This window comes from Tympanuchus pallidicinctus, unplaced genomic scaffold (genome assembly GCF_026119805.1).
Source record: "Tympanuchus pallidicinctus isolate F22 unplaced genomic scaffold, pur_lepc_1.0 scaffold24, whole genome shotgun sequence".
In the NCBI taxonomy this organism is placed as follows: domain Eukaryota; kingdom Metazoa; phylum Chordata; class Aves; order Galliformes; family Phasianidae; genus Tympanuchus; species Tympanuchus pallidicinctus.
The window spans coordinates 7,163,510-7,175,787 of record NW_026294741.1 but is presented as its reverse complement, the minus strand read 5'-3'; the positions used below and the strand labels follow the sequence as shown (position 1 = coordinate 7,175,787).

Sequence of the window (12,278 nt, the reverse complement as noted above, 5' to 3'; positions counted from 1 at the left end):
CCCCTCTTTAACCAGAAACTCTGAATTCACTCCATTTCCTTGATCCTGCCATAGAATCAAGAGCAGGAACAAAGCATGAAATGCAAGACAAGAGACATCTTGCAGACACAGTACACAACATAGCAAAATAAAACCATGACACAGCAGTTCCAGAAGTAAGATGGCCTGGGCTTTCAAAACCCAGCAATAGAGGTGTGAAGACAAGAAGCAGAAAGCACCCTGACCACTCACATCTGCCTTCCTCGCATCCCATATGCACAAAGACAATAAATCATTTCTTGACAACCTGAAGATTAAGCTTAGAGATAATTTATTTTGCATGATAAAGAAAGCAGGGACTTGGATCCACTCCATCACATTGATTCTTTTCATTTGAGAACAGGCTGGAACTCAGCCATCTGCTGCCAATCATCTACTGCTTTCTTGCCCTGACATTGAACAAGGCAGAGTTTCTCTGATTTTAAATGAGAACATATGACTGCTGATTCAACACAAGAAACCTTTATTACAGAACCTGAGCTTTAACAGCAGAGGAACTCTCAGTTCCTGAGTTGTTTCAAAGTTAAAGCTCACTTTTAATGCGAGTTTCCCTTAAGAAGCTCTGCAAAATCAACTGTATTTCCCCTGAAAGGGGCTCGTGGAGGACAGGAAATCAGTTCCACCTGTGTTGGATGAGAGTCAAAGCACTGATCTGAACATCATCAAACTCAGGATGTGATTCTGGGGGCATTCCCTCATCTCATTTCTACGTGAACAGAAACATCACTTCTTGGGAAGCTTGCTGGGTGTCCCTGCCTGGTTATCTAGATACAACAAAGGCTTTTTTTGAAACAAAAATGATGGAAGAGTCCATTGAGGCAGAGCTGGTAAGATCCATCAGCATACAGCTGCCCAGGGAGGTGGTGGGTCACCATTCCTGGAGGTGTTCCAGGGCTATGGAGATGTGGCACTGAAAGATGTGGACAGTGGGGATGGTGGGAGTGGGTTGGGGGATCTTAGTCTTTTCCAACCCTAGCAATTTATGATTTATGAATTACAGAATTAAATACAAGAACAAAAAGCAAGAACTGGATTCTTCCTCCCACCCCACCACATCCAGCCAAGCACCCCAGCCATTCCTCCCAGCCCCAAATGGTGTTTGGTGCCATCACCCAAAAGGTGCTCGGACCCCACATGCCCGGGCTGAGTTTTGGGGTGCTCGGTACCTTGTCCCAGCCACAGCCCCATCATTCTTCCCCAAGGGCTCATCCAGCTCCACTCCACACCACTCTCCTTTGGCAAAATCTGTCTCTCCCACGTAGCGCACAACTCCTGTCTTCGTCCCACCAACCTGTTGGGGATAAAATGCTGAGGGTTAGAGGCAAAAATGGCTTTAGTGCAGGTCAACTAAAGCTGGGATAGCTATGGAGAGAGAAGGGGGAGAAAATGATATCAATCAGATTTTCCACTGTAGATGTAATGAAACCAGAAGAGATAATTTTCACACCAAAGTCTCCTGGCACTAAAGATATCTTTCCCATCTACAAGCAAATCTCCCACTTTTTGACATGCCCGTCTGGGAGACGTCAGGACAAATACAACAAGAACATCAACTAATTGCATACAGTCGCTCGTCAGGCCTTGAAGGAGTTCAGCCCTCCAAGCACAGCCTTCTGCAAAGAACGAACATCCGCACTAATGGGGTTTCAGCTCTCTGCTCTTTCAGCTGGCAGCTCTGGGACAGGATTTCAAAGGGATAATCTGAGCAGCAAGGCATTCACACTGCTTGTCAGCTCATCCTCGTGTAGGGTTTGATAGCACATAGCCAACAGCCCTTCCAGCAAACCTCTCAAAATAAAGATATTTTGTTCAGAAAGAGCTGTGCTTTTACCTACGCACTCTACATCAATTCACTGAGTTAAAATGCCATGTGAAACAGGGTCGTCTTGTACTGCGAGGCTTCAACTGCCACCTGGTTTTCCACCCCCACCGTGGAGAAATAAGAATAAATCACACCTTTTGCTCCCATTTGTACACTTAAAACTTTCAATGTGCAGAGCAGACCCCAGGACAGCGCAGGTCAGGAATGCACAAAGCCGTGCTGTGATCACTGCAATGAGAACATGTTTCACTGAGCAGCAGCTCTACCAGCTGCCACTATCTTTACACCTATGGGTTTCATTAGATATTTGTGCTGAGACAAGAAGGATGGAGAAGTAGGAGGGATGTTCTAAGGATTCGAGTGAATCAGCACATAATTTAAACCTTTTTTGGCCTCTGCTAAGCCTGCGTTCAAGGAAGAAAGCTTAACAATCTTAAAATTAGATCTACAGCTTCTATCTTCAATGACTGGTGGTTATTAATTTTCTTAATATTAAATTCTACATTAATAGGTGTCAACAAAATAATATTATCCTACAGAAAACAGTGACAGAACACAAATCTCCAATCTTACATACTCTGGGCTGAGGATGTAACAGATTTACCAATCCTTAATCACTAAATATCCTGCACATGGTTTAACACAAATGGAAATGAGTGTTCCCAACCTAAAAATAACTGCACCTGAAAGAGCACAGCTCTGCAGGATGGGTGCTACCCCACGTCCCAGGAGGCCAAGCTGCATGCAGCTCAAGTTTGCTTTCTGTAATTTCCCTCACTAGGAATTTAGCCAAGTGTTACTTATGGAGAAAACTCGATTCAGTGCAGAAAGGAGGAAAAGCATCACAAAGTTTTCAGGTTCTAAACTGTGCCCAGGAGTGAAATGGTTTAATGTCAGCAATGGGTACTTGGCCAGTTATAGGTTCAAGCAGTCTCAGTAAAATTCTTTACTCGTGGTCAAACAGCAGCCCTCTTTTTTGACTTATTTGAGTTTAGACAGTTTTACTCTCTCAATATTAATGCAATGATTTAATGTCCTTCTAATACGTTTCTTGAGCTGCAAGTTGCATTCAGTAGAATTGTAATTCATCTTAACATCGTCGATAGGAATTTAACACTTCTGGGAAGCTCCCTCAAAAAACCTGATGAGCTCCCTCCATCAGTGAGATTCTTACCACACTGCAAAGGGCCACCACTTCCACACAGCACAGAAAGTCAAAGGGTGGATAGGTTGGAAAAGACCCCAAAGGCCATCCAACTCCAACCCCATGTTGTGGGCTGGGTGCACCCACCAGCTCAGGCTGCCCAGGGCCCATCCATGGCCTTGGGCACCTCCAGGGATGGGACACCAGCAGCCCTCTGGGCAAAGAACTCCCCCAGATGGCTACATGATTCCATTTTACTTTTCTCTTTTAAGAGTTATTCTGTCACACTTGCATGGCAGCCCATGGTGAACCTCCCAACTTCTGGCAAACACAACAAACTCTCACGGATGGAGAGCCTCGAGAACTCATCCAACGCAGACACGCAGATTTATTCAGCCTTGATAATCTGTTAACACTGCTAAAACAAACAACATGCTTTGGAAAAAGCCAGCTGGCAGGTCACATCAGCACACACAGCAAATGTGCTCATCAAAACAGAAGCGTTTGTTTCTATTCTACCCTTCAACAAATCAGAACTATCACACCTTGGGAGGAAGATAGAAGCAGTTTCACTACAAAATAAAACAACTGTCTATGAGTGTCCATCTGGCACAGTACTCAGGGCCACATCTCCAGCACTGAGTGTATGGAGCTCCCTTTCCATGCCTCTGTCCAGAGATCTGTGTTTTGACCTCCTCAACAAAATCTCTCCAGCAGTCTTAAAGTCTTGAGCTTGACCTTCAGAATGATGAGAAGCCACAGATACAAAATGGTTCTTTATCCTTCAGAGTGCACGAGAAAAGCGCTGTGCAGTCATCAAAGAGGTCCACCCACCTTCCTGCTATCTGTAGTAACACTGACATCCTATTTTACTATGGCTTTCTCATCAGAATGACAAAATTGGATTCAGACCAGTATCCCAGGGCTGCAAAGGCAATGATGCTGATCTCCCAGACACTGTCTTCATCAGAGCTGCTAATGTATCATTTAAACAATTTGTCCAATTAGCACCAGGCCATGCCTTGATCTGGCTGCTGCAGGTCCAACTCCTGTCATCTGCATTTGCTCTTCTCCCTTACACCCTGCTTTTACTCTCAGCAAGAACCTCAACCCAGGGCCTGTGAGTGACACACTGTGATTCACTGCTTAGGCAGAGGGGAAAAAAGACCAAAAAACACTAATTCAGATCAACAGGGACTGTTTTCCAGTGTCAGGCACAGTTCACAGGCTGCAGACCCCTGCTTGAGCACATCCCCAGGCAGAAACCACAGAGATGATGCTGTGCTGCCTGCTCATAAATCTCATACTCCATCCCCGTTCATTTTCTCTGCTCTTTTCCAAGCCATTTCCACAAGGTAAGGCTGCTGACCAAGGTGGGAACATAAACAAGCCCAACATACTGACACATCTGTGCTTTCTTTACTCAGAGGACCATCTTACAATCATACGATATCCCATGGAAGAGACCCATAAGGATCGTTGAATCCAAGACCTGGCTCCACACAGGACCACCCAAAAATCAGCCCATGTATCCAGAGCTATAGAGAGGCTACAGGGTGTTGGGCTGTGTGGCTGGTGAGCACCTCCATGCACAGCATGACACCAGTTCCCCAATCAGTGGTCACAGCCCAGAGCGTGAGTGCCCAACTTGAGACTGCCAACTACTTCTAATGAACAGCATGAGCTGTTCTTGTTCATCTACACTGACAGTGGATGATACCAGCAAGAACTGGAGCCCATCTTCATGGAGGAGTGCTTCTAGCTCCTGTTTGAGGGGGGGCTTTCCCCAGCATTAAGCTGAAGCAGCCATCTTTTCCCTCAGACAGGCATTTGCCTTTTCCTCATGCTCATCTCAGGAGCATATTTCTTCTGAGCTGAGAGCGAGAAGCTGCTTCCCGGCTCCTTGCCATTGAGCTCTTCCAAGACTGATGGCAGAAGATTATCACACAGAACTTGACTTACAGAGAATGCCTTTAGCAGAAGCAAAGCAGTTTGCACCTAGACCTTCAAATCATGGGAAATAACCACCTGGAAGTACAGGGGGATGAACACACACCTATGGGAAGTGCATGTCAGCATTTCCAGGGGTACATCCCAGCTGGCAGCCAGGCAGAGCACCCTGCTGGGTAAGGTGGAGATCTGGTTCATCTTCAGGTGTGTAATTACAGTTTACAACAAAGGAATTTTTATAACCTCTTTTAACCCAAACATTTACCTCCATCCCCGCAGCACAGCACTGCTGACACAAGGCATCCAAGCACATTTATCTTTCAGGCAGCAGTGAGAAAATAATGCCCTCGGGATGCACTGCAAGGGGAAAGCCTGCAATTACAGCATCCCTTCCTGGGGCTGCCTTTGATACCAAGTCCGCCCATGTTAATAATACAGTTTGCTCTGCCACGAGGCACTCACAACTCTTATTTAATGTCAAATTTAGCACACTGAAGACAAGCATTGGCCAGTGCATTGGCCTAAATGAATGGTTAGGAGGATGTGTGCATGCACAAAAAGCCTCCAAGGGTTAACGCAGCAGCAGGGCAAAGGCAGCAGCTTTTTATTTATGTGCTGTTATCTCTTAGTTTCACTAAGTTCCTCAGTTCCTTCCTAATGCCCCACATGCCTTCACAGCAACCAGACTTCAGTCCCAGGGCTGACACAGTTCAAAGCAAGCTGCCAGCAGAGCTCGTGGCTGCCTGTGCTCAAGGAAGAGGCAAGGGCTGCAGTTCTCCTCGCTGGGAGCTGCTGATGGCAAGGATTTATCACTCAGCTGCTTAAAGGCTTTCTGCAGCTCTGGGCTGGCAAATCAAGGCTGGTGTGTAGATTTGCAAGGGGTGTTAGAGAAGAGGACACGATTAGTTTACTCATGAGAAATTCCTGCCATTTGCCAAGAGCAAGAGGTGGCAACACGCTGCTGGCAAAAACCACTCTGCAGTGCACAGAGGAGAAAGTGATTGCTATCACATGCCTGAGGTGAGCCCAGAGCACCTTCCCAGCAGCCAGAGCTGCCTGCCAGCAAGGCAAGGCTCCATCGTATCCCACCTTCAGTGCTGTGCATTGCAGCAGCAACTGCAGATTCAGCCACCTCCAAGTTCTGGCAACATCACAGCCACAGAATCCATCTAAGGAGTATCTGGGGCAGCACTCCACAGGAATACAGTCAATCAGGAAACATCATGGCCCTTAGGTAGTCATGTTTGTTACTACATTTCAGTATAGAATTGTGCAACCTCAGTATGGGAACATAAGGATGGCTAAAGGACAGAACATCTCTATGAAAAGGATATTCTTTATTTAGACTTCCTCACTGAGAAGTCACCTCCTTCCCACCGATCTTAAGCAAGCACTTTAGGGTGGAATCAGTTCAGCTGCTGAACTGCCTCCCCCTCAAAGCATGTAAAATGCATTTTCTTAGGGGGAAAAAAAAAACAGAGCGGAGATTCCTCTCAAGCAGAAAGTGCTCAACTGCTCCATCTCCTTTTCCATCCATTTTGTCCCTGGAGAAAGGCAACAAGGCAGACTCGCATTAATGGCAGCACTTGGGCAATTGGTACACTTTGGGAAGCTCTCCTCTCACTAAAGCAAAGGTTAATTGTTCCACATTCATCTGCCAGACCTCAAGAAATGAGTTCCTCAGCATCACAGTGAAGGGCTTTTTTCACCTCTTTAATGCAATTTTCGCATCTCTGGGAAAAAAAAGTCTGAGTTCAAAAGTGCCAAAGGCAAACATTACCTAACTCTTTTAGTGGAAAACTCCATTAGGTTACTTTTAGCAACTGCTTCAGTTGGAAAGGCTTTAAGAACAAAGACATAGAAACACATCAAATCCAGCTGATGACTGGACTTGGTGATCTTAGTGGTCTTCTCCAACCTCAACGGTTCTATGATTCTATCTGTTCTTTTCCCAGATCTCTGCTACTGCATGCAAACATCTCCTGATATTTCTCTAAGCTGAGAGCTTCTGCTCGTTTCAGATCTGTTCTTTTGAAGTTATTCATTACAGTAACAAAGAACAGCACAAATTCTCTAACAACATCTGGGGTGGATAAGGCAGCAGGCAGGGAGGGCTTCCATTCATTTATAAACAAACAGAACAACAACAATACTACAATCTAAACAAAGAAACAAAAAACAGAAGGCCAGGGGGAAAACCACCAACAGTCTCTATGACACGAGCATGCTGAAGGCTCAGCCTGCATTGCTGCTGCTAAAAGGGGCAGTCCTCACTTGAGCACTGTCCCTCCAAGAGGTAAAAGGACAAGAGGGAAGCAAACAAACCAGCCAGAGGAGGACAGATTCCTAAGGTTGCTTTTTCCCCATGAGCTTAAGAATGTTGAACCCATCAGTGTGTGTGAGCAGAGCATCTCTGCTGCTGTCCCTGGAAGCAGCGGGGCCAGCAGCAGGGGTAACGCATCCATCCATGGAGCCAAACCCTTGTCTATAACCAGAGAGCAGGTCTGCCTACACTTCCCAGCTGTAGCTATTGGTATGAGAACCACACGCCCCAAACAAACTACACAGCTGGGAGCCAGGCTGTACAGGATGCACAAAGACCTGCCCCTGGAACCTGCTATCCCCATTGGCTAAAGTCATCTCCATCCTTCAGTTCCACGGATAAAGTCAGAAGAGATGTGTGCTCTAATGCTGGCTTCTTCACAACATTTGATATCACAGCATTCATCATCCATACTAAACAAAACTGTGATACTCTTTTCCTTCTCAATTGCCACTGAAGAAATGACTCCTTTGCTGGGACAAACTTGCAATAAGCCATTTTAGCACAAGTATACCACCAGTTACTCTAAAACAACAGATATCAGTCATAGATAACCCAACCTTCAGTGCAATGTCCCACCCTTCAATAAAAATAATCACAAGTTTCTTTCTACATGGGAAAGGATTTAACATCATATCCAGTATCTTAGAAACTGGAGCACCAAAAAGGGAGTAAAGAGCATTCATGAACACATACAACAAGACACACTACTGCAAACCCTTCAAAAGTTGTGATACACACCATTATGGAGAGCATTGCTGGGATAGAAAATAATATTTTTCTTCTAGTTCCCTCTCATGTTTGAGTTACTCTCCTTCTGAAGGCACTCTATTGTACTGGGCAAGCCCTGAGCAAGCAGTGCTCTGGAGTAAGTTGTCTTGCACCAATTAAAAGCAAAGAAGATATCCACAAGACACTGCATCCCAAATAACAATTAATGCAGGAGCTCAAAGCCTGCTTGGCCGAGGCACCCCCTTCCCAATGCCACATTCCGCCCCCCATCTCACCACCACCCATCATCCTTCCCTCACCCCAAACCTAACCAGAAGCACCCAGGGATGGAACAAATCCCTTCCCTTCACCTTCTGAAGGCTCCCCCACCACCAACTCACCAGCACGCGGTCCCCGAGCCGCAGGTCCTTCTCCCCTTTCTTCACAGACCCACTGTCCGACAGGTTGGATCCCGACTCGTTGCCCGTCTTCATGGCGCTGTTGAGGACGCTCTCCCTCAGCGGGATGACGCGAGTGGAGAGCGGCGGCGTGGCTGTGCCCGAATGCAGGGACAAGTTCTGAGCTGTAAGCGAATCCACGGAGGGGACGTCGCTCCCTGAGCCCTCAGCCACGGGCTGCCGCATCAGCTTGGACGGTCGTGTGAAAATTCCCTGCAGCGGCTGGCACTCGAAGTAGCGCACGCCTCCAACACAGCCATCGTTCTTACCCACGGGATCATCCAGCACGACTCCCGCCCACTGGCCCGGAGCAAATTGTGTCTCCCCGAGGTACTGGATCACTCCTGGCTTCACTCCGTTCACCCAGACCCGCTCGCCTACCACAAAGTCTCCCAGGAAGTCATCGCCCACCTCGGCAGCCTTCGATCCCGACTTCTCGGTGCTGGAGGTGGAGGTGGCACTTTGCTTGTGAAGAGGTGAGCCTGCAAACCAAGGAGAAAGGGCTTGGTATGAGGAGGAATCCTACATCACCGAATCATTAACGATGGAAAGACCACTAAGATCATTTAGTCCGACCATCAATCCTAGGCCATGCCACCCAGCATGACAGATTCCCTTTTCTGGAGCACCTCCAGAGATGTCGACTCCCCCACCTCCCTGTGTCAACGCATCTCCACTCTGAGAATTTTTCCCAACATCATCCTCCCCTGGAGCAACTGATGGCCATCACCTCTCACCCAATTGCTGTTACCTGGAGAAAGAGGCTAACCCCCATTTGACCACAGTCTCTTTTCAGGGTGTTGTAGAGAGGCAGCCAAAACACCAGCAAAGGGCTTTTATAAAAACGAAACATCTGGGAGCATGGCTCAGGTTGCACATTTACATCAGGCAAAGGTTAGAAACAGGGCAACCCCATTAATTACAAATCTTCCTTGGCAGAAAGGCAGTTTGAACAGAAATCTCTACGTGCTGCTCAGTTTCTCCAGATCCCACATAAAATAAAGGACAAACTCCGTGTCATCATCCCCCATTATAACACACATTCATTCCCAGTTCCAATTCAGCATTGAAGGATATTTTGCATGGCAGTGTGAATAAGATCAACAGAACAGGAGTGCTGGGAGGTGCTTAAAAAAGGGTAACCAAGAACAATGCCAGCCACCTTTCTGTCCTAAAACAAGAGTGGGCACTGATGTTTTAGCCAACTCCATAGAACCACAGGTCTGCATACAGTTAAACCAAGCATTGAGTGTCCCACTGGAGGACGTTAATAGCTTCTGTGGGATCCAACAGCTGCCTTAGCAAATTATTTGCTTTTCCCAGCTTCTGCCATTGCAGAGCAGAAGCCAGCAGTGAGCAGACACCTGGGGTATGTTCAATACAAACAGAGCATCTATAAACAGGAAGCATCTACAAACCCCAATTAGCACAGCTCTTCCAGAGCTGACCTTCAGTGTACAGAATTCAGACCTGTAACAGGGAATGCTCTTATTTCTACATCAGCTGCTCAAGCTGAAGCCAGAACTATAGCTATGCTTTGCTGGGACAAGAAAAGCTGCAGATGATGCTGGAAATTCACTGTCCCCAGAGGTTGTGGCCAGCTTATCTGGAAAACAGAAAGCCAAACTTTCTGTAACATGATTACAGAATCACAGAATCATTAAGGTTGGAAATGACCACCCACATCATCTAGTCCAACCATCAGTCCATCACCACTGTGCCCACTAAAACATCTCCCTTAAGTACACGGCTGCACATGAAGGATCAGCAACAACTCCAGCAAACAAGTTAGCAGTGACCCTATGCTTGCTGACCCCAGTGACAAAATCTACTACAAACATCATGCTTTCAGCCTAGGCCCCAGAGGAACTAAAATAAAGAGCATATGGACTTCATTAAAGCTTCCTCAAGTCAAAAGAGGGGGGTGGGCAACAGCTCTTGGACAGGGCAGGCAAAGAAAGTTGAACAGTGGCAGGGATGATCCAAACGTGAGTGCTTATCTGAACTGTGAAATTCATCCAGCCTCAGCCATCACTACAGCTCAGCCAGCACCACTTCCACAGCTCTTCTCAAAGTAATGGGTCTGACAGATCCAGCTCAGCTCCTGCACAGCCCAGAGAACACGAAGCTCTCAACCCGAAGTAATTTGAGCTGTGCTGGAGGTCTGATTCCAGGGGAAAGAACACAGCATCAACACTTGAGAGTTGGTACAAAAGTCTTTCGCAGTTTAATAGCCAGATATGGCTGCAGCATTTTATCACCACAGCCCTTCCGAAGCACAGAAAGGAAGAAAGCTGCTCCAGGGCTGAACAAACACTGCAGCACAACTTACACCCCCATCCAGAAGCACCCACCAGAGCAAACACCTCCAAAAATCACCTAGGACAGAAAAAAAAGCAAAGTGGGAGTTTCCATTGGACTCCTGGTGCCACACAGAATTCCAGTAAAAGAAATAAAGCCGACATTTTAGTGGGACTTCATAGACTTTGTTCATTTTAGTTGCCTGCCAAACTGCAGCAATTACAGCATCTTGGAGAAAGTGTCTAATTACAGGTTTCTGAGGAGAGCATGCACTCAGAAGCATTATGATCATTTAGCATAAGGCTATTCCAAGAGACAGCGTGTAAGAGAAGAACTGCCAGAAGGTTTACTTTCATTACAGCTGTAGTGTAGGAACTTGGTATTCCAGTGCATGCTTTCATTACCCATATACAAAAATTACCAAGCCACCAACTTTCCTACAGCACAATTAAAAGGTTTTGTGCACTCTGTTTCCAGGGAAAACAACAGTGGTCAAACTACACCCATTCTTCCTGCCTTCAGATCTGGCAGAGCCATTAATTAGATGATCACACAACACCCAGAGCAGGCTAAAAATCATGGAATCCTTAGAGTTGGAAGGGATTTTAAAGAGCATCTAGTCCCATTCCCTGCAAGGCATGGGGACACCCACAGCTCCATCAGTGCTCACAGCCCCTCCAGCCTGACCGTGGGTATCTCCAGGGATGGAGTATCCATCACCTCTCCAGGCAACCTGTTCCCATGCCCCACCACCACTATTGTATAAAACCTTTTCCTTATATTTCATCTAAATCTCCCCTCTTTTGGTTTAAAGTCATTTCCCTTTGTCCTATCACTACTGAAGAGCCTGCCCCCTTCGTTCTTACAGCTCCCCTTCAGCAAGAGCTAGGCCAAGCTCCAAACAAAGGCAAAAGGCAGCAGTGACTGATCTGTCCTTGATCCCAAGAGCATATTAGAATAGCCCACCGCAGAAATTAGCTGATAGCAGAACTGGCTAATGGCATTGCCCTCTAAGAGCAGACACTGGAGGGTTACCTTTCCTAAAGGAGCTGAGTGGGAAGCCACCAAGGTGTTCAGAATTCCTGAGCTCTCTCCAGTCTACAGGCATCCAAACAGCTTCACCATGCCTATGTCACCTGGACGTCTGCTTGCCCTGGTTGGGCTCACCAACGAAGCAGGAAAGCTCCATGAAAAGTTGCTAACAGCAAAGCAACAGTATAGATCTCAGGTACAAAGCAGAGAACAGAGTTACACTAGAGAAACAAAGAAAAAAACCAACAACAACAACAAAAACCGCAGATTTTGAGTACCTTCTGCTCCAACCCTCCCACCAGCAGTTACCTCATGATGGTAAAGAAGAAATTGCTGCTCCTTCACACCCAAAGATCACGGCCTCCCTCTCTGCTGCTCCATCCAACACGAACCTCAGGACAGACAGCAGCTCCTGCCTGGCTCTGCTCCTAGCAGGCTCTGAGACACAGCACAGTGTGTGGGATCTCCTCTGCTCTGGCTTTCCAGCTTTACAACCCT

General features: G+C 46.8%; 1 protein-coding gene across 4 annotated transcripts in view; it reads right to left on the bottom strand.

The window, feature by feature from the left end:
• CLIP2 (CAP-Gly domain containing linker protein 2) overlaps window positions 1-12,278 on the bottom strand; it is a 58,374-nt gene that overhangs the window by 24,765 nt on the left and 21,331 nt on the right. For all 4 annotated transcript variants that reach the window (XR_008208035.1, XM_052688471.1, XM_052688470.1 and 1 more), the window contains exons 3-4: window positions 8,391-8,929; window positions 1,206-1,330 (exon numbers count right to left, since the gene is read on the bottom strand). Coding sequence is in view for 3 of the 4 variants with exons in the window: in XM_052688471.1 (XP_052544431.1) it covers window positions 1,206-1,330; window positions 8,391-8,929 (664 nt within the window). In the remaining variant the exon portion in view is untranslated. The remainder of the gene's footprint in view (window positions 1-1,205; window positions 1,331-8,390; window positions 8,930-12,278) is intronic.